This window comes from Squalius cephalus (assembly GCF_949319135.1).
Source record: "Squalius cephalus genome assembly, chromosome: 18".
NCBI lineage: Eukaryota > Metazoa > Chordata > Actinopteri > Cypriniformes > Leuciscidae > Squalius > Squalius cephalus.
In genome coordinates, this window is record NC_137139.1 from 18,975,860 (window position 1) to 18,995,529 (window position 19,670).

General features: G+C 37.2%; 3 protein-coding genes across 3 annotated transcripts; 2 read left to right on the forward strand and 1 right to left on the reverse strand.

The window, feature by feature from the left end:
- Nucleotides 1–43: 43 nt before the first annotated feature.
- Nucleotides 44–4,770, forward strand: LOC307145758 (troponin C, skeletal muscle-like). Its single transcript, XM_079849250.1, has 6 exons — nt 44–771; nt 1,948–1,999; nt 2,080–2,223; nt 3,579–3,693; nt 3,784–3,920; nt 4,014–4,770. Exons 1-6 carry the CDS (start codon nt 769–771, stop codon nt 4,043–4,045), a joined length of 483 nt encoding a protein of 160 aa, XP_079705376.1. The 5' UTR covers nt 44–768; the 3' UTR covers nt 4,046–4,770.
- Nucleotides 4,771–5,962: 1,192 nt separating this feature from the next.
- taf13 (TATA-box binding protein associated factor 13) lies at nt 5,963–7,093 on the reverse strand. Its single transcript, XM_079849867.1, has 2 exons — nt 6,978–7,093; nt 5,963–6,863 (listed from the first exon to the last, which is right to left on the reverse strand). Exon 2 carries the CDS (start codon nt 6,860–6,862, stop codon nt 6,488–6,490), a length of 375 nt encoding a protein of 124 aa, XP_079705993.1. The 5' UTR covers nt 6,863; nt 6,978–7,093; the 3' UTR covers nt 5,963–6,487.
- A 338-nt stretch (nt 7,094–7,431) lies between these two features.
- Nucleotides 7,432–18,779, forward strand: LOC307146075 (solute carrier family 35 member C2-like). Its single transcript, XM_079849868.1, has 10 exons — nt 7,432–7,924; nt 8,346–8,483; nt 8,615–8,765; nt 9,163–9,226; nt 10,990–11,062; nt 13,198–13,366; nt 13,509–13,592; nt 15,277–15,452; nt 15,641–15,770; nt 18,122–18,779. Exons 2-10 carry the CDS (start codon nt 8,373–8,375, stop codon nt 18,247–18,249), a joined length of 1,086 nt encoding a protein of 361 aa, XP_079705994.1. The 5' UTR covers nt 7,432–7,924; nt 8,346–8,372; the 3' UTR covers nt 18,250–18,779.
- The last annotated feature ends 891 nt before the right edge of the window (nt 18,780–19,670 follow it).

Consider the following 19,670-nt stretch of genomic DNA (forward strand, 5'->3'; position numbering starts at 1 on the left):
ACACATGCTATACATGGAAACTCGAGTTTAGGCTCTTCGGGGTTTGGGGTACCTGTGTCGCCATTGCAGACTTTGGGTGGGGTAGAGTGGAGATCTAAATCATCTGCTATTCAGGGCGCGCTGAAGATTTGCAACACAGCACCTTCCCAAGAGGTTTAGGGTTTCTCGGCTTGACTAAAAGGGGGGCGGGGGGTGCAGAACGCTATTGGATCTCACCATTTCAAAAATTAATTTCCATCTGTACAATTAAGAAAAAAAGATTACTTAGCCTATTTTAAATTATTATAACATTATTAGCTTTAGTTCATTTAATTTAGTAGACTTAGTAGGAATTCTGAGGGGAAAAAGCAGTCTCATGATGAAAGACTGCTAGGAAATCATGCCCCAACATTAGTGTGGTCAACATTAACATGGCATTTCCACAATTACGTTTTACCAGACACAATAAATAATCATTTTATTGTGTCTTTTATCAGTTCTTCCAATAAGGCTTTCTGATAGTAGACTAAACACGGCAGAATAACCATTTTCCTGTATTATTGCAGACTGTTCTTAAAGTGTACTCATTTCACATTTCTATTGGCTTATAGGAGCAGCCGAACCCTAAAAGTTCAGGATTCTAAATCTGGAGGCCTGTGGGCGGGTCTTGGGTGGCCTGTTTAAAGTGTGTCAGAACTGTCACTTGATGTCTAGTCTTTCTGTTGGGGTGTGAGTGCGTTGACCACTGCTTTTCTCGTGGATATAAGTGAGGGAGACTAATCCACAAACATGGTAAGAGTTTAAATAATCTAAGCGGTCAGTTTTGCTAATGGACGCATGAAAACGAAAAATGTGCAATGGCCTATTAGTCAAAAAATCAATTTGACTATAAAATCAATAAGTATATAGCTGTCATTATTAAGAAAGGATATTATAAGGTTACAGTAGGGTTACAATTATATTATAAGGTTAAACAATTTTTTGCAAGCATTATAATAAAAATAAAAATGGGTCATTCTTCAGGTAGGGTAACTTTTCTTGTCCATAATGATGATTTCAAAGAAAACAATAGTACTGTTTAAAAAAAAAATCATTCTAATTTTGAAGAATAGATTAAAATATAATAAAAACTTTTTTTTATGTGCATCTCTTTTTCTCATTTTAAAGAAAAATTGCTTTATATTGGGCTCATCTCTGTCTGGGCAGAGATGTCTGACATAATCTGAGAGTAACTTTATTAGGTGTATTATTTTAGATGCTATTTTATATACATTGAAAGTTAATTGACTGCTAGTTAACTTTTGCTAGCAGGACCAAAGCATATTTGGTTTAGTTTTAGTTTTTTCAGTAAACATCCCACAGCAGAATACACTGTAAAGTAGCTAATGGCCATGATTTTTTTTTTTCTTCTTCTTCTTTTAAGGATGCATTGTAGTTTTAACATGAATGAGACATGAAAGAGCTAATTTTTTCCAAGATATTAAGTTGCCCCGTTTGATTACGTAAATATATAAATATATATATAAGAGTAAGAGTAGAGTGGTAGGCCTACTAATGGGTGTTTAAAATAAGGGATGGTGGTCAGAAATCAGTAAGTGTGTGGAGATTAACATCCTGCTATTTGATATGAAGCTGGTCAGCAGGTTAGGTTAAATGGGTTACCTTAAAGCTGAGGAGACACATTCCAAGAGTCCTATTTCGGAATTACCATGTACAGTCACTGACTGAGGGGATAACGTGTTGAGTCTTAAAATAGTTGCAAAATTGTCCTGGAAGGGTGTTCTGGGCACCATCTGTTGTTTGCAAGGCCTAAAACCCTATCTTAATTCATACAGATTAGTAAAACAAAAACAAATTACTCTCCAGAAGAACCAGGATTCCTTATTTATCAAATGAACACGTTGTAGCCTAGGCTACTGTTCATGTCTGAAACTAACCGTTCCTAATGTAAGCGCTTTCACTTCACAGACTGACGCGCAACAAGAGGCCCGCTCATATCTGAGCGAGGAGATGCTTGCCGGTGAGTGTACACTCAGAAAAATGATATATCACCAATATCCACGTCTTTCTGTCCTATTAAACTATGTGTCTATCTTAAAGAGTTCAAGGCTGCCTTCGACATGTTCGACACCGATGGTGGCGGTGATATCAGCACCAAGGAGTTGGGTACCGTCATGAGGATGTTGGGTCAGACTCCAACCAAAGAGGAGTTGGAAGAAATCATCGAGGAGGTCGATGAGGACGGTAAGCAAAATGCCACAGATACATTGCACAATATAACACACAATGGACCGAAATATACTATGCGCAAGCTTTTTTTCGTGCGTTTTTGTTTCGCAATTTGCTGCATTCTCAGCTCTGCCACAAGGGGCGATGCAGTAGCCACTGGTTTAGGCATAATGTCTTTTACGGTCAGTTATTTCTTTCAGGCCAAATGATTAGTTCACTCCAGAATTAAAATGTCCTGATAATTTACTCACCCCCATGTCATCCAAGATGTTCATGTCTATCTTTTTTCAGTCGAAAAGAAATGAAGGTTTTTGAGGAAAACATTCCAGGATTTTTTTCCATATAGGGGACTTCACGGGGACCAACAGATTGAAGGTTCCAAATTGCAGTTTCAATGCAGCTTCAAAGGGCTCTACACAATCCCAGCCGAGGAATAAGGGTCTTATCTAGCGAAAAGATCGGTCATTTTCAAAAAAATAAAAATGAATAATAATATACTTCTTAACCACAAATGCTTGTCTTGCACTAGCTCTGTGATGCGCGTCCATGTCTTCACACATTACGTAATCACGTTGGAAAGGTCACGCGTGGCATAGGCGGAAGTACAGACCCAGTGTTTACTAAGAGAACATGCAAAGACCAAGTGAAACGCCCTTTACAAAAAAATTAAGGTAAAAGTTGGAGAGTTTTTCGCCCTACCCTACATTTTCTGCCTACGTCATGCGTGACCTTTCCATCATGATTTAGTAATGGGTGAAGTCGTGGATGCGCATCGCAGACCTAGTGCAAGACGAGCATTTGTGGCTAAAAAGTACACTTTTTTTTCTTTTTTACGACTGATCGTTTCGCTAGATAAGACCCTTATTCCTCGGCTGGGATTGTGTAGAGCCTTTTGAAGCTGCATTGAAACTGCAATTTGTTCCTTCAATCCATTGGTCCCCGATGAAGTCCACTATATGGAGAAAAATCCTGGAATGTTTTCCTAAAAAACTTTAATTTCTTTTCGACTTGAAGAAAGAAAGACATGAACATCTTGGATGACATGGGGGTGAGTAAATTATCAGGAAATTTTAATTCTGGAGTGAACTAATCCTATGGCAGAGCAACAGTTTGAAAAGAATCTTGCTGACTGAAAATTAACATCCCGTTATAAGTAAAAAATATATGAATGATCCTTCAGGCCAATGGAAGAGAACACATCAAGTATGTTCAACATCTGTGTTTGCATACTTGCGTAAAGTAGTTTTCAGGTCTATGTGATGATGTCTATACATTTTGACAGATTAATTATAAGATCTGTTTGGTTAGAAACATAAAAATGCAAAACTATTGATTGTAATAACTAAGGTACTTCATACTGAAAATTGTAGGCAGCGGATCCATCGACTTTGAGGAGTTCTTGGTCATGATGGTGAGACTCCTAAAGGAGGACCAGGCTGGCAAGAGTGAGGAAGAGTTGGCCGAATGCTTCCGCGTACTGGACAGGTATTATGTCATTTGATATCTTCCGTGTACACCTGTTTTTTGAATGTGACCTAGTCTCACTTTAGCATATGAAATGCTGTCAATCTGCAGGAACGGTGATGGCTACATCGACAGAGATGAGTTTGCTGAGATCCTCCGCAGCACTGGCGAAACCATCTCAGAGGACGAGATTGATGAGCTGCTTAAAGATGGAGACAAGAACAACGATGGCATGCTGGACTTTGATGGTATGATGCGGTTTATACATTCTATTTAAGTTTACTTGTAAACTCTGGATTCTGATCAGATACTGAAGTAACACAATGTCCCTTTCCCCCCAGAATTCCTCAAGATGATGGAGAACGTGCAGTAAAACAGAGACTCACGGACATTCCTCTCCCCTCTCTCCCCTGCCCACTGAAACCCTGCCCTCTCAATGCCACTCAAACTCACTTTCCCCTTTTGTCCTTTTTCTGCCTCCATCTCACCTCTTCTGCAGACAGACAGATAAACACCTGTGTGGGGTTTGCCAAGGTTGGGCTCCCACTGACCCTCATGCAAGACCCAAGGAGCCAAGCTGTGGTGTGGTTCACAGGTTCATCATGTTATGATGGTGCTCAGTTTGCCGTGAAGCATATGACATGGTAGACCCCACGTTTGTGGGTGTTTAGTCTAGATCAGCAGCTTATTATCGCTGCATAGACCAATGCCAAACCCACAACCACTTCATTGTATTTAAGAACACGTGCTTGAAAACAGAATAAAAAATAAAAACACATTGTTTAGTTGGTCTGACATTTTGATTTGTATGGTTTTGTTTTGATCAATTAAACATTCTTTTTTTTTTCCCAGAGTCTCTGACCCCAATTAGTTGACAATTTCTGTATATATACTAAAGACTATTACTGTTTATGTAGAAGCAAAACCCAAACCTTTTACAAATATCAACATGATAATTCACTTAAAATATGACGTTCATCTTAATTCGACATACTGTAGAAATAGCTCTGCTTTTCTATTGCACATTTAGATTTTTAACATGACATTCTTTGTGTGCTACAAGTGTGGAGATCAGTAAATTGTGTCTTGTTTATCTGGTCAATGACTGCTGAGTATTATTTGCAAATTAAATGGTTGAACACTAATAATGCAAATAACTGAGAATTGAAATCTGGTAAGTTAAATCCATTCCTCATTTCTCTGATTGACATGCACTGGAAAAAACTACAAAATGTTAAAAGAACAATGAATGAGCCAAATAATAATCCAGTTTATACTGCAACATGCATTAGTGTATTGTATACACTCAAGTCTAAAGGTGATGATACACAGGGCAACTTTTTGAGCAATGTTGCTGGGCAATCTTGCCGAGCGATTGTTTCTTGGGCACTTTCCCACTGAAAATGGGCAATAAATTTCCGTCTGGATAATTTAGATCGGTCGTGGGCCCTGTGACTCATCTGGTTGCCCGTTGAGGCCATCCTTAAAAATATTTTGGTTTGCCGTAACAGCAAAAAAAAAAAAAAAGGTCGGTTGGTCGGTCTATATTTTTTATTCGAGATTCGATGTAAAAAAAAAAAATGTACAATTTTGGTCAAATTTGCATATCGGGACTTCACTGACATTCGTGCCAAGTTATATATATATATATATATAATATATATATATATATATATATATATATATATATATATATATATATATATATATACATTAAATAACAATTAGAAAACCTGTATAAACTGAACACCAAAGAATAATATTATAGCGGTAATATTATAGGCCTATTCATGTAACGTAATCATAGATGACGCCACGGGTTTTTATTTAAAAGAAAGAGCGTAGCCTATGTAGGCCTATTTATTCACAATAAAATATAATTAATATCATTTTATTGCATTTGTATTAGTTGTTTGAAGAGTAAAAAAAAAAAATCGGTCGGTCTTAACGCAAGTTTACAATCGGCAAGTCGGTCGGACTAAAAGGAAAAAAATAATAATAATTGGGTCGGACCTAAATTGACTGGGTCGGTCGGGTTACGGCAAACAAGAATATTTTTAAGGATGGCCTGACAGCAACATTGCTCAAAAAGTTGCCCTGTGTATCATCACCTTAAGCTATGAATAGAATGCATATCATGTGACAAAAATATCCAAAACAAAAATCTCAATTAATTACATCTACATTATTAACAAATTGCAAATGCATTTTTATAGGCTACTTCTAAACACTATCAGGCACTATTTACCAAAGCAATTCCTTTTACACTTAGATTAACCCTTCAATTTGCAACAATTTTTCTTGAATATTTAATATTAAAAACAAACAAAAAAACTTAAATCACACACAATGTATCTTTATTGTAAAGGACACCGGTATTCTCATCACATGCTATAATATTTTTAGGACTATCTTGCAGCATACAAAACATTTTAAGGGAAATTAACATGAGCATATGATAAACTGTCATTAAAGATTTTATTAAGGTTGCTTTAAACGTTATCTTATAAATAAGAAATTGCCATGTTTATTGAAATTTTCAAGTTGTACAGAAATGCTTCTAAAAATAATAAAACCTTTTGTCTTCCATTAAAGGTTTACTATATCTTTAATGTTCAACAACTGAAAAACAAAAACCTATAATAATATTACAATCATCTTTGAAATGAATTGTTAACTGTCTTGCAAACGCAAAAACACGGAGAAATTTGAAAAGTGGACTTAGGTTTACAACAGGTCCATAATTTACAGGCAAGGAGAAACAAATGTATCGTCGATTGAACAAAATAACATTGGCCTATGGCATATGGCCTTGTTAAGACCCATAATTGGCCTCGTCAAAGGCTTTGCGAGCCTTTTTCAACTCCTCGTTCATGGTGAGCAAGTCCTTCACTCTCGCAAACTTTCTAGGGTCCTTGCGAATGAGAAAGACGATGTCCTCCACCTGCACACGGCCCTGACGCCCTATAGACATCGCCTTGTGTGTCATCTCCGTGATGAACTCGATGACCAGATCCTCCAGTATGTCCACTGATTCGGTGTACGGATTTTGGTCGTCTCCAAACCCATACATCATGCAGCGAAGCTCCTTCGAAAAAAGCCGCTTTCTTTTACCTTGGCCCGATTCTACCCCGTTACCTCCGTCGTCTAAATCCTCGTCAAAACCAGGATCTTCCTCTTCCTCAGCCATTCTTTAAACGAAATACAACGCGCTGATTAGAAACAGCCATGCAAACACAAGAGTAAAATATTTTATTTTATAAAAAAGACTAACAGGCACCGTGTTAAGGTATAATATAACTTACATGTGAAAAATCGAACGGCAAAACAAAACACCCCAACCAGCAAATGCAAAGACAGGAAATTTTGTTCATTCATTTACATCTCTCGCGACACTGACGGAGACATTACAGCCGCCAGCGCCACCTAGAGCTCTGGATGACGCATACAGTTCGAAACATTTCCCGGAAAAGTGATTCTTTTACGTCACAACGTGGCTTTCTTTCTTTGCTCCAAACAAAGTGAACCGTAAATTTCACACGCACAAAAGCAAAAGGAATCATTTTAAACTGTTTAAAGTTAGGTTGTATGTCTTATTCAGTTTATTGACTCTAAGAGTAGTGATAAAAAAGTCAATTTTTTTTATTGTATTTGCTAAAGAGTTAAAGACAATTGTAAAGTAAAACATTGAACTGGCTTTTTTATTTAATCTTATTTTAGAATTTTTTTTTTTAATGAGTTGTCGGCTCAGTTTGATTCAGTCCGATTCGAGAACGATTTGTTTAGGTCTAGACCGGTTCAACTGATTCACCAAAAAGATCCATCACAAAAGAACGAATCTAACGGAGCTAACGCGCAGCTCATAGCAGCATTCTGCGATATTGCTCGCTCAGTTCACAGTGGCTTGGGCAAATAATTAGAGATTTTGCACACAGGAAGAATATGATATTAATAAATATTTAATTTCAAAACATCTGCTTCGATTTCAAATTTTCCCGGGATTGCAGCGCATGTGTCAGCAGAGCAACGTCCACGTCATAGCAGAAGTAGCGTTAACTACACAGGGGTGTCTGACTGACCGACTGACTGTAGGTTAGGCTCACAAACAAGTTATTTGAATTGCACAATTCTATGGCACATTCGCGCGCTAATGTCACCCTAGTGCTGTGAGAAGAAGCACGCCAGCAAATGATGGTTACATAGTGTTTAATGCTACCAGCTTTTCGTTTACAAGGACTATGTAAACAGTGAGGTAAGAACATATGTGATTACCGACCTTAGCTAGTAGCACTACAGGTTAGCTGTGAATGGCACAGTCAGCGTGCTCAAACTGTCAAAGCATCAGTGAGGTAACAAGGTTTTAAGCTCGCGAGGGCTTAGGACAGCATTTTATTAAAAAAGAAACCTAGCATGTATTGCTTAAATATCTAACAAAACAAGATATCTTACGTTTCAGCAGGTTCTTTACCAGTCATTATAACGGTAACGTTACAGCTGTTTTGTTGCACTTTTCAACAAGTGCTTCTCTGATCTATACGACACAATCGCGCACATTGAGAAATATTGGCCCTGCATGTTCTTATCAGCCTGCTCAGAGTTTGATTTTCCACATGTTAACATACTTAGTGACTGACTCTGGTTAATTCTTGTTACCTTCCTTTCTTTTTTTACAGTGCCTTGTTGTATCCGGGTTGTCCAGGATGGCGTGGCCGATGCAGTTCCTCTGTAGGGCGCTGCGCACTGTGGCCCTGGTGCTTTTCTACTATGTGTTTTCCATTGGCATAACGTTCTACAACAAGTGGCTCATGAAGGTGAGTTGTAGTTCATTAGCATAAAAATCCGCCTTTTCCTTCTTGAGACTTGAATTTGAGTTTTTGTTTTGTTTTGAAGAGAGCACTTATGTTTGGTTTTGTATAATTTCTGTTTTTGTCATTTGCCCTAGGACTTCCACTTTCCTCTGTTCATGACCCTGGTCCATCTTGCTATAATATTCTGTTTCTCTACACTGACACGCTTTGCCATGCAGAGCTGGACGGGAAAGCCTCGAGTAATCCTTCCTTGGAAGGTTTACCTTTCTAAAGTAGCCCCAACAGGTGAACATTTCTCTCTTTTTTTTGTTTTGGAAAAAGTCGTCAGTGAGTCCAAAGACCAGAAATGTGTTTGATTGTGTGTCATTATGGTGGCTGAAGAGATTAACAAAAAGATAGCCGGTTTTATCTAACACAGTTTGGAAGGGTGAAGTCCACAGTGATTGTGTCAAGAACGGAGAGAATCTAATTGCTTGATTTTCTCTGCTTGAATATTCGGGGGTCTTGTCCACAAGACCATTATCTTTTGCTTGCTATTAATTAACCACACCCTCAGCGACATACATTCATGATCAATTCATGTTCATGTTTTACCATAGATTATTTCATCCTGGCTAAAATTTGTATTATTGTGAGATGGTGTTTCATAATATCTATACAACTGTTTGTCTTTGTCCATCAGCCCTGGCGACAGCGCTGGATATTGGACTGTCCAACTGGAGCTTCCTTTTCATTACTATTAGTTTGTAAGCATGTTGTTTATTATTACCTACCAAAAAAATCCCGTAACCCTAAGTACTACAGACACACTGACAATCAAACATTTTTTGTAGATATTCTTAGTCTTAAATGTGCAATCATATTTTTTTATTGCATACTTGATTCTGATTGGTCGGTCATTTGATTGTGCAGTCAAATATTTTGTTTAATGACCATTAAACTGATAAAAATGTATGAATCAATGTATATATTAGTGTTTTTTTTTGACAATCCATTGTCTCGTATGACACTTTTTCTCACAAAATCGGGTAATTTAAAATAAATATTAATGTCGTCTTCATTTATTAATATATTTGGTATTAAGTAGTTCTATGATTAATGAGAAAATGTAAAATCAGCTGGTCATTATTGCAAAATAATCCTCTGACATTGTCTGATAAGATTGTCTTAAAATTTGCATACTAAATTGTGATTGGTCTTCTGTGCTCATATTTAAACAATTCAGATCCACCTTGTATGGAGCTAACAAGAAACTAAATGTGTGTTGAGCGTCATGACAGCATTAATTCCGCTCTGATGTAGCATTTATTTTAGAATCCTAACAGATTTTTAAACACTAGGCATCATACAGTTGCCAACTTTGTAAATGGTTACAGAGACAAACTGGGCATCACTAAATGACTGAGCATCACGTACTACCAGACATTCAAGTCATTCCAAATGAAATAAACTCATGCAGAAACATGCGTCTCATTGTTAGGAGATGCATGACAATGAAAACTTTAAAATATCGAACATTGGGTCTCATTCATGTAACATTCGTAAATATACGAGTAAATATGTGAGTGATTTGCGCGTAAAGAGACCTTCCCGAAAACTCTTCTCCTGATTCACAAATACTTCGTAAACGTCAGATGTGATGGTGAAATGTGTGTGTGTGTGTGTGTGTGTTAATGAATTCCAATCAGTCGTAAATGGGACATGCGTGCACGCTCATTCTCAATTACCATAAATCCCGCCCATTAAATCCGACTGACAACTATATATGGGCATCATATTATGACCCCAACGAAGGATCTTCTCAAAAGCGAATGAAAAAGAGAAATTTCTCAGATGCAGAAATTTAAGTTTTATTATCAGAAGTTCATTCAAAACGCCACATTTTATTTTAAAGCGTACATAGTGGCGTATCAGGTCCTAAAAAAAAAGGAAGCTTGGCAGCATATTACAGATGAAGAATGGAGTTTCATCTGTTAATCGAACAGTCCCAGAAGTGAAAAGAAAATGGTTCGACATGAAGCTTGACTGCAAAAAACGAATTAGTTCACTTCGGAAAAATCGTAAAAGTAAAAACCGTATGTAATTACTATATATAATATTTTTTCAAAATGCTGTGTAAATATGTACCCGATTAAGGTGAATTAAAATGCAGCCTTATTAATGAGCAAAACGTTCGGATGTTAAACGCACTATTTACGCGTTGGGAGCAGGTGTAGATTTCTTTCGTACCAACTAACATTTGGAAAATACAAACATTTTAATGAATCCGAAAATTTACGCCAGAACCACTTTACACACGATTTACAAATCCGTTCTGCTCGTGTTTCATGAATGAGACCCATTGATTTTCCCTGAATGGATGGGATCAAACTCTGAAGCTAGTTTATTCATGTAGTTTATTCCAGGCTTAACTTGTATGCTATTCTTGACCTATGTTACAAGTACTGGTGTTTGCTTCAGGAAATGCAAGTTAAATTAAAACTACTTGGGATTTTTGGGTTTCCTGTAGGTACACCATGACCAAGTCTTCAGCTGTTCTCTTCATTCTCTTTTTCTCCCTGGTCTTCAAACTTGAGGAGCCGGTAAGTGTGTTTATACACTTGATTCTTGAATAAAGGAGGCTATCGTTCATAAGAAGCTATCTTTACTTCAGACACATTAAACATACATTTTGCATATGTAAAGTTTTCAACAAGGTGCAGCAACGTGCAGTATTTCAGACATTTGAAGACTTCACATGCAAAAAGTCCATCTGACATTTTTCTTTTAAATGAGCATTTTTATCACGCTCTAAGTTTAGGTTCAGTAATTTCACTTTAATGGCAATGAAAAGGTCAATTATTGAAATGGCTTATTATGCTCATTGCTCTTATTATGCTTATAATCATATATTATAACCACTGATCTATATAGAATGACTACAGTCATGAATGAATGAATATAGTCCTTATATAGATCAGTGATTATAACCTCTTTATACCCCCCCCAATGCTGTAAGAGCTTTTTGAGTGGTCAAACTGAGAGTGTGTTACCCCCTCATATTTTTCTGCACTTGGCTGAGCAGTTTGAATGGCAAGCCCAGTAGTAGGCACTTTCAGTCCTTTAGTCCTTTCAGTCCGAGTAGCTCCAAGCTTAATTGTACAGCTGTATACCTAAGGGGGGTTTGAAATGAACTTTTTTAAATTCACCAGCCAAAACGAGAAAACAACTCCTTTTTCCGTTTTTTCGTTTTTTTAGAAAAACGAAAAAACAAAATTATGACTTGATTTTTGGTCTTCCTGTTCTTGCACGGAAATCAGAAAAACCACTTGATATTCCGATTTTCCCCTGTGGGTGGTGCTAAATCTGATTGGCAGGATATGCATTCATTATTTTTCAAATTAAGAGTTTACCCACACTGTGTTTGTATACCTGTAAAATTAATAGTCTATATGCATACTATTTGTCACCCAATTTGGCTTAACTGACTGAAAAAAATCTATTGAAATAGCCTATATGTAAACATGTTCACGCATTGACAGTTGTCATACAAAAAGGCACAATCTGTTTTTGTAGGAGAGGGGAAGACCCATCTCATCGTTTAACCCTGTTGTGTTCAATGTCATGTTAAACAATTTTTTGTTCCCGGTCAAAAATGACCGTTCCATTAATACTCATCATAAGAAATTTAAATAATACATTTATTCTTTGTTTTTCGTTTCTAAAAAAACAGAAAAAGGAGTTGTTTTCTCGTTTTTTCTTTTTCATATGTGAAAGCAAAAACAAATGAACGAACGATACCTGGACCATAGGCCAACCGGCAGTTAGTATCACACTGGTTCCTTTTGTAAGAGCACAATTATAAGCATATTGAGGTTGCAAACGCAGACTGAGCTAATGATGTCGTAGAATAAAACGTGAAAGTGTCTTGAGCTTGTTCACCACAGACCTTATGACCAAGTCTTGGTGTGAGGAGATCATTGAAAGTTTCTGAAAAGTTCACTGAACTGTGTTAGCATTCACAAATTCCAGACAGTAAACGGATGCCCGTTCTATTTCCGATGTACTCCAAGCGCTCGCTACTTCTGATACGAAGGTCAAATGGATTTGCATGACAACAGTCACATCCGGTGTATAGGGTGACCACCTGTCCCACATTTTGCTTGAGCCAGTCAAAATTAACTGTGTATTAGCGATTTAAAATGTTATCATCCAAATTGATGGCAAATATGCTTTCCAGCTAATGTAATTCAGTCTTTACATAAGTAATAATAGTAGTAAATTTATCTCTCACACGTGTCCGGCATTGTCCTGCTAAATCACATGGACTGTCCTGCAACTGAGCAATAACCAGGTGATCACCCTACTGGTGTAGACGCGGTGTAAGGCTCCAGTCACTGCCACAACTGAAAATACACATTTTTTTTTAGTCTGGACAGTTTAACAGGATAATAATAATATTTGTAGCTTTTTTATGGCAAGCAATCAGTATTGCTTGCAGGTGCCCATCCATCCAAGTGTTTTAAGAGGGTAAAATCATGTCAGTATAAATCAGTCCAAGACCGGTTTTGATTTTAGCTGCATTAAAGACCCCATGAAATGTCATGAATGCAGTTTTATTTTTTGTTGAATAAATGTTGGGATGTTGGGGCGAGAGATATTGAAGGACTTGACCCCTTTTTTGGCTTGGTGTTTGTTGTAGGTAATGTGTCCTGCCTTACTCTTTTGAACCCAACAGAACCCATTCCTGATCCTGGTGGTGTTGCTGATAGCCAGCGGTCTGTTCATGTTCACTCTCAAGTCAACTCAGTTTAATCTGGAGGGTTTCCTTATGGTCTTGTTGGCCTCTTTTATCGGAGGGATCCGCTGGACTCTCACTCAATTGCTCATGCAGAAAGCAGAGCTTGGTAAGTCTTGGTGTGAGGAGAACATTGAAAGTTTCTGTTAAGATCGCTGAACTGTGTTAGCATGTTGTTATGACCTGTGTTTGGTCTGTATGGTGAAGTGGTGAATTCTCGTGACTCTTATGTCCTTCTCTTTGCCACACAGGGCTTCAGAACCCCATAGACACCATGTACCATCTACAGCCCCTCATGTTCCTGAGCCTCTTTCCTCTGTTTCTTCTCAATGAGGGTCAGTCAGCTATTTTAAGCTGTATTTTATTAATTTGTCTTCCCTAAGGGTTATCTTACAAAGAAATGTCATGGTTGTATTTCACCTCAAAATAAAAAATAACACATTATGTTATTGTAATGAGCAAAAATCTCATCCTGTCTCTAAACAATTTTTTTAAGATAAAATAGATTTTTTTTTTTTTTTTTTTAAATCATCCTTGCACAAATTAAGGTCCTAAATTCATAAAGTCATGGCATTAAATGTAGACTGGGTAAACCCAGCCCGATCTGCTGGCGATTTGATTTCGCCCTGCAGTGTACATTCTTCTATCCTACTTTCGTTACAAATTTGCGGGGACCAATCACAAACTGGCTTATCCACCTGGCGCGCTATTGCTGGGTGTAATCCAATCCAATTCCTTTTAACTTCTCGACAATGCTTAATGGCTTCTTTGGTTTAGCAAACAAATAGTTTGAGTGGGTGTAAATACCACTCACTTTCATGTTTTTTTTGCACAACCTGCAAAAATCGCTCAATGCCATTGCTGCTTCTGCAAACCGCTGATCAATGCTCCAAACCAACACGTTTGTTGACATGTTTCCTGTCTGGAGTTTTCGCTGGATCGTTGGTCTGATTGGTTGAAGGACTATCCAGTTGCGTACGGAGTCATTTGAACTACGCCTGTTGATCACGCCTCTTGTGCAGTAGAAAATACAGAGCAGACTCCCCAGACTAATGTTCAGTCTTAAAAGATTGCGCTTGGTCTGGTGATAGCCAGACTAATTAAATGTTGCATGCATTGCAAACAAATGTATATCTTCCTCAGTATTTTTACCTAAACATCTTTTAATCAAGATACATTTACTTGAGATGCTAATGTAAAATGTCTTTGCTTCAAACAAGAGCAAATATCTGTCAATGAGTTACGAATTAAAAATATAAATAAATTAAAATGAGTTCCCTTAAAATTAAGTTGATTTTTCTGAGCCCATTGGTAGATATTTGTACTTGTTTTAATCATAAACTCAGTAATCATAAAATCAGTTTCACAGGAAACAAGAAATCATCAAAAAAAATATTGTTTTGCATCTCATGTAAATGCATCTTGATTTAGCAATCTTTAGACATTTGCACTGGAAAAAAAGACAAGAATACTGAAAAAGAACACTTTTTTGCGGTGTGATCAGAAGGTACAGTAAAAGGTTTTTTTTTTTTCAGATTCTAGTGGTTGGGAGCAGATCGATTATTTTTTTGTATAATGAATTAAAAAACAATGGATGTCTGGATATCCTAGACAATTACATTTAGAGAAAATGTTGACGTATTGGGTTCCCTTCAATTTATTTCTTACATTTTCTTTACTTGGTCTTAAAAAGAACAACTCATCTCTTTACATGAACCTTGCAGAAACCCTGAGCTTAGATTCAGTGCAACTAATATTACCATAACATATACTTATAGTTATACTGTACAATTTACACATCATATATTTTCTTTGAAATTAAATTCACAAATACATCTTAATGGTTCTAAAATACGTTTCAACTGTCATTCAATATATAATTTATATTTTCTCTTGGGGTAGAAAAAAAAAATCACCTGGACCTTTTTTGCCATTTGCTATGTTTCTTGGTTACCAGTGCATTTGTGTCTCAAGTAACCTGTTGCTTGCCTGTTTCTTCATCTTGTCATTCGTGAGTAGGACTGAGTGTGAGCACCACAGATAAGCTCTTCAGGGTCAGTGAGCTCTCACACTTGCTCTACACTCTGATGACTCTGTCTGTGGGTGGCATGCTGGCATTTGGACTGGGCTTTTCCGAGTTCCTGCTGGTGTCCCGCACATCCAGCCTCACGCTATCCATTGCAGGCATTTTTAAGGTGAGAATACATCTTAAGGATTTTCTTATTTGCTTTTACATACCTATAAGTAATATAAAAAGCTGCAGAAGCTTTGCTTCTTCATCTTAATGTCCATTTCTCATTAGCTCTGCTAGGTTTTAAAGCCTTCATTAGACTTAAACCATTGCTTTTCTTCACAAAGACATTCTCTCTGTCTCTCTCTGTAGGAGGTGTGCACTCTGCTGCTGGCAGTGGAGTTCATGGGGGATAAAATGAGCACAGTGAACTGGTTGGGCTTTGTTGTGTGTCTCTCTGGCATAACACTACATATTAGCCTCAAAACATTCTATAACAAAGGTAAGACATAATCATAATCCTGATTATGCCTGTAGATGTTTGTAATACAGTGATTCATACAGGCGTTTGGGTATAATGCTAATGGCAACTTTAAGTCGCAATGAAATGGAAGTAGCAACACATGTTTTCTTCCCTATTGTGACATGCATTAAAGTGTAACAGATTATGTGAGCGTTTTGACATAAGAGGTCATAGTACTATAAAAAATATCCTATAAGTTTCAAAACTCAGAACCTTATTTGTACAAAAACAACTTTTATTGAAACCAAGCTCAGAAAGTGGCTTGTTTGGGAATTTTCACATTGTTACGTCATCGTGTGACGAAAGACCGCCTCTGCAGAAGAACATCAACGCCTACTTCAACGCCTCTTTAGCCCCGCCCACCGATTCGTACATGTCATGTAGTAGAAAATACAAGACAGAAGAAAACACAGGATTACTCCAACAACAAAACGATAGAGATTCCTCTAAGGATTACAATATATTTTGAAGTGGCAAGTTGTGGAAAAACATCCTTGTGATCTTAACATTAAGAAAGCATGGATGAATTTTATTTTTAACAAAGTTCCAGTCAGAGCACGTCAGTCGCTTGTCCGCTTCATTTTACTGCGGATTAGTTTTTAAACTAGACACAGGGTTTTCAGAGAGACTGAATAAAAGCTTCAGTGAGCAACATCTGTTTTGTCATCAGTAAGACATTATAACACGTTTCATTTTACTTAAAACACTACACTGCATATGACAATGTATACGTTTTCACTATCGAATAGGATGAACTACAGTGGGACAAACAATGGCACATTTCATTCATAATTCCATTTACATTAAACACTGCAAGTTATCATTTGTCAATTATAACTGTGGGAACTCCAAGTACTTAAACTTTATTTGCCACAACCAAGACTTATAAAGCATATGTAATACGCATAATTGTTTCAACAATGTAACAAGATATTATTAAGCATCGGAAGTTTTCAAAACAATTCCACACATGTAAAGGTGTAGACCAGGGGTGCCCAATCCTGTTCCTGCCAATCGACTGTCCTGCACGCCAAACACATTTGCCTTTAATTTTCAAGTGATCCTGAAGACCTTAATTGGTTGCTTCAGGTGTGTTTGATTAGGGTTGGAGATGAACTGTGCAGGGGTGCGTTTTCCGAACAACGACGTAACTCGCTGCTTAACTACCAGTACCTTAGTGCGATGCATCATTGAAGAAATCAACTAGCTAGTCACGGCTGTTTCCAGAAACCATATTGTCGCAAATTGGCCGTTAAACCACGTTGGTTAATGATGTCACGCACGTGGTGGAGTAATACCTTCTTTTAATGAATCTGTTTGAGTTTGAATTAACGATACGTGTTTTGATATAAATTACAGACATGGCATTTGAGGACTATTTCTCATTTTTCTCAGTTATTTTGCTTTATTTCCAGATTCAATCATAGGCTCGTTCTTACACAGTCGAGCACGTTCACACGTGCACAGTCTTCAAAAACGGTGCTTTAAATCTCTTGACAAATTAAAAAATGTAAATGACATTTTTATGTATTCTAAATTAAAGACACAGGTTGTACTGAATGTCAGCTTGCTTATTTGGCTAAAGATAAGGATTTTTTTTAAGTCCACATGTCATGCAAACTAGAAACTATGCTTCTAATCACAGGTGGAGAGCTGTCGTTCCAACCACACAATTTTGCGATGCTGTTTGCGAATGTTCGTTGGAACGATGGTTTCGGGAAACACGGACTCGTTGAACTATGCTGATAACAATGGAACTTGCGAACATAGTTGGCCAACGATGCTTTTGGGAAACACAGCCCTTTGTAGGACAGTCGATCGGCAGGAGCTCGATTGGGCACCCCTGGTGTAGATGATGAAAGTTATTTTAATTAGCAAAACTGTTACCCAATCAAAGCAGTGGGCGTTTACTTCCATGGCATACCCATCAAAAAAAAAAAAAAAAAAAAAAGTACAGAGAGGGTCAAATACAGGATTACTTATAAATTAGGATGTTTTTGATGTAAACATTAAAAAAGAAAATGCAGTTCATGACCCCTTCAACCATGTTGTTGCACACCATTCTCATTTCTGTAATGTACATTTTTTTTATTATTACTATATTTATTTATTATTATCAGCACATTTTAAGAGAGACTTTCACATATAGCCAGTACGGGACCTCTTCTGGCATGATTGAATGTTTAATTGAATACATTGCTGTTGTTTCAAGCTTCAGGCTTCTAGAAGAAGAAAATGCTCAAAGCTTGTTTTTGAAACACTAATTGTTTTGTTTTTATGAAGACCAGGTATTGGCTGCTCTTAGTGTGTATCTCTGTGTCTTTTTATAGGAAATGGCCACATGGTGAGACAACTACCAGTCAGAGACAACCCAGACCTTGAGCTTCCACTTCTGCAAACAAAAGATGACTATTGTGAAGACACCAATGATGAAGAGGAGCATGAGATTCTTTACTAGTTTGAGAAAGACATGAATGTCCTAAATATACTCATGGAATGTTCTGCTTTAAAGGCTCATATCAATGGTCACATTGACCTCAGGTACTGAACAAGCCTCAGATATGTTATGAATAAGCATGAGAAGAGACTATACAGCTAATGTACGGGGGTACATTTGTGTTGTCTGTCTCTCCATGATGCTGAGAGGACACTATGCTCTTGGGAAGAGAGGACTCTTAAAAGCCACTGGGTGATTAAAAGGATAGTTCACCCAAACGGTTCACTTCTGTCATCATTTACTTACCCTCTTGTCATTTCAAACCTGTATGACTTTTCTCCTGTGGAACACAAAAGGAGATGTTTTGAAGAGTGTCTTACATAGAAGGAAAGTGGATGGGGACCAGGGGCTCCAAAATTGTAAATCCATATGAACTGTGTGCAATATTCCAAGGCCCCTGAAGCCGTATAATAGACATTCTGCAATAAATAATTAATTTAGCCTTTGAAGAAAAAGTCACACATGTTTTGGAAGACACTAGGGTGAGTAAATTAGACTATTTTAATTTATAGGTAAATTATACCTTTAAAACTGATGTGGCATCAATCACAGCACAGGACCAATCTCCAAGTGGCCTTACACATTTGTTTACATGACTATAAAGGATTTATTTTACTAAATATAAATTCTATTTCAGTTGCCCTCAATAATGATTTCAGTAATTATGGCACAGAATGTGGTTTTTTTTTTTTTTTTTTATTAATAAAATGAACTTTAATTTCTTCTATTATGAACTTTCTGAAGACAGCTTTATGAATGACATGCATTTACTTCAGCGCTGAGCAAATGTTATCAACTCTTAGAGAGGGAGGCAGAATTCAGATAAGCAGATTATATAGCCTAATTAGATTTGTTTGGAGTTTTCATTCAGGTGGAGGGAAGTCTATAAATTCATGAACCTGATTGAGTTCATTGAGTTTGCTTAGTGGATTAATCATGAAGTCAAAGAGGGCCTGTTCAGTTCCAAATAGTCTGAAGATCAAGAGAAAACACAGTTGTTTCAGGAGATGGAAATGAATTCGCTTAAGTGGAATTTATGCTTTGGTCTCACACACATAGACACGTGCAGCCCAAGTAAACTTTATTTAATTGTTTTTAACACATTATGCAACACACTCATTTACATTCGGCACCTCATGGATGCTTTACTGACTGATTTTTTTTTTTATGTGTGGGATTATCTACGTGTTCAATGCTTAAAGTCTAATTTGGTTAAAGACTGGTACAGTTTCCGTTGCTAGTCCCCTCCTCTGATTGTTACTGCCAAAAATGTGGTCTTCAGACAAATAAAATGTTTTTACCCTGACAGTTCCATTATAAGTGCAGTAGGGCGAGACGGGGTATGGTTGTAACACTTCTTGCTTCAGCATCTGTAACTCAAT

Excerpts from the sequence above, each read along its gene's own strand:
- LOC307145758 (XM_079849250.1), top strand. Across the intron at positions 2,000-2,079 it reads GAGCGAGGAGATGCTTGCCG|AGTTCAAGGCTGCCTTCGAC; the intron begins GTGAGTGTACAC and ends TCTATCTTAAAG. Across the intron at positions 2,224-3,578 it reads CGAGGAGGTCGATGAGGACG|GCAGCGGATCCATCGACTTT; the intron begins GTAAGCAAAATG and ends TGAAAATTGTAG.
- taf13 (XM_079849867.1), bottom strand. The coding sequence starts at position 6,862 with ATGGCTGAGGAAGAGGAAGATCCTGGTTTTGACGAGGATTTAGACGAC.
- LOC307146075 (XM_079849868.1), top strand. The coding sequence starts at position 8,373 with ATGGCGTGGCCGATGCAGTTCCTCTGTAGGGCGCTGCGCACTGTGGCC. Across the intron at positions 9,227-10,989 it reads CTTTTCATTACTATTAGTTT|GTACACCATGACCAAGTCTT; the intron begins GTAAGCATGTTG and ends GGTTTCCTGTAG. Across the intron at positions 15,453-15,640 it reads CCATTGCAGGCATTTTTAAG|GAGGTGTGCACTCTGCTGCT; the intron begins GTGAGAATACAT and ends CTCTCTCTGTAG.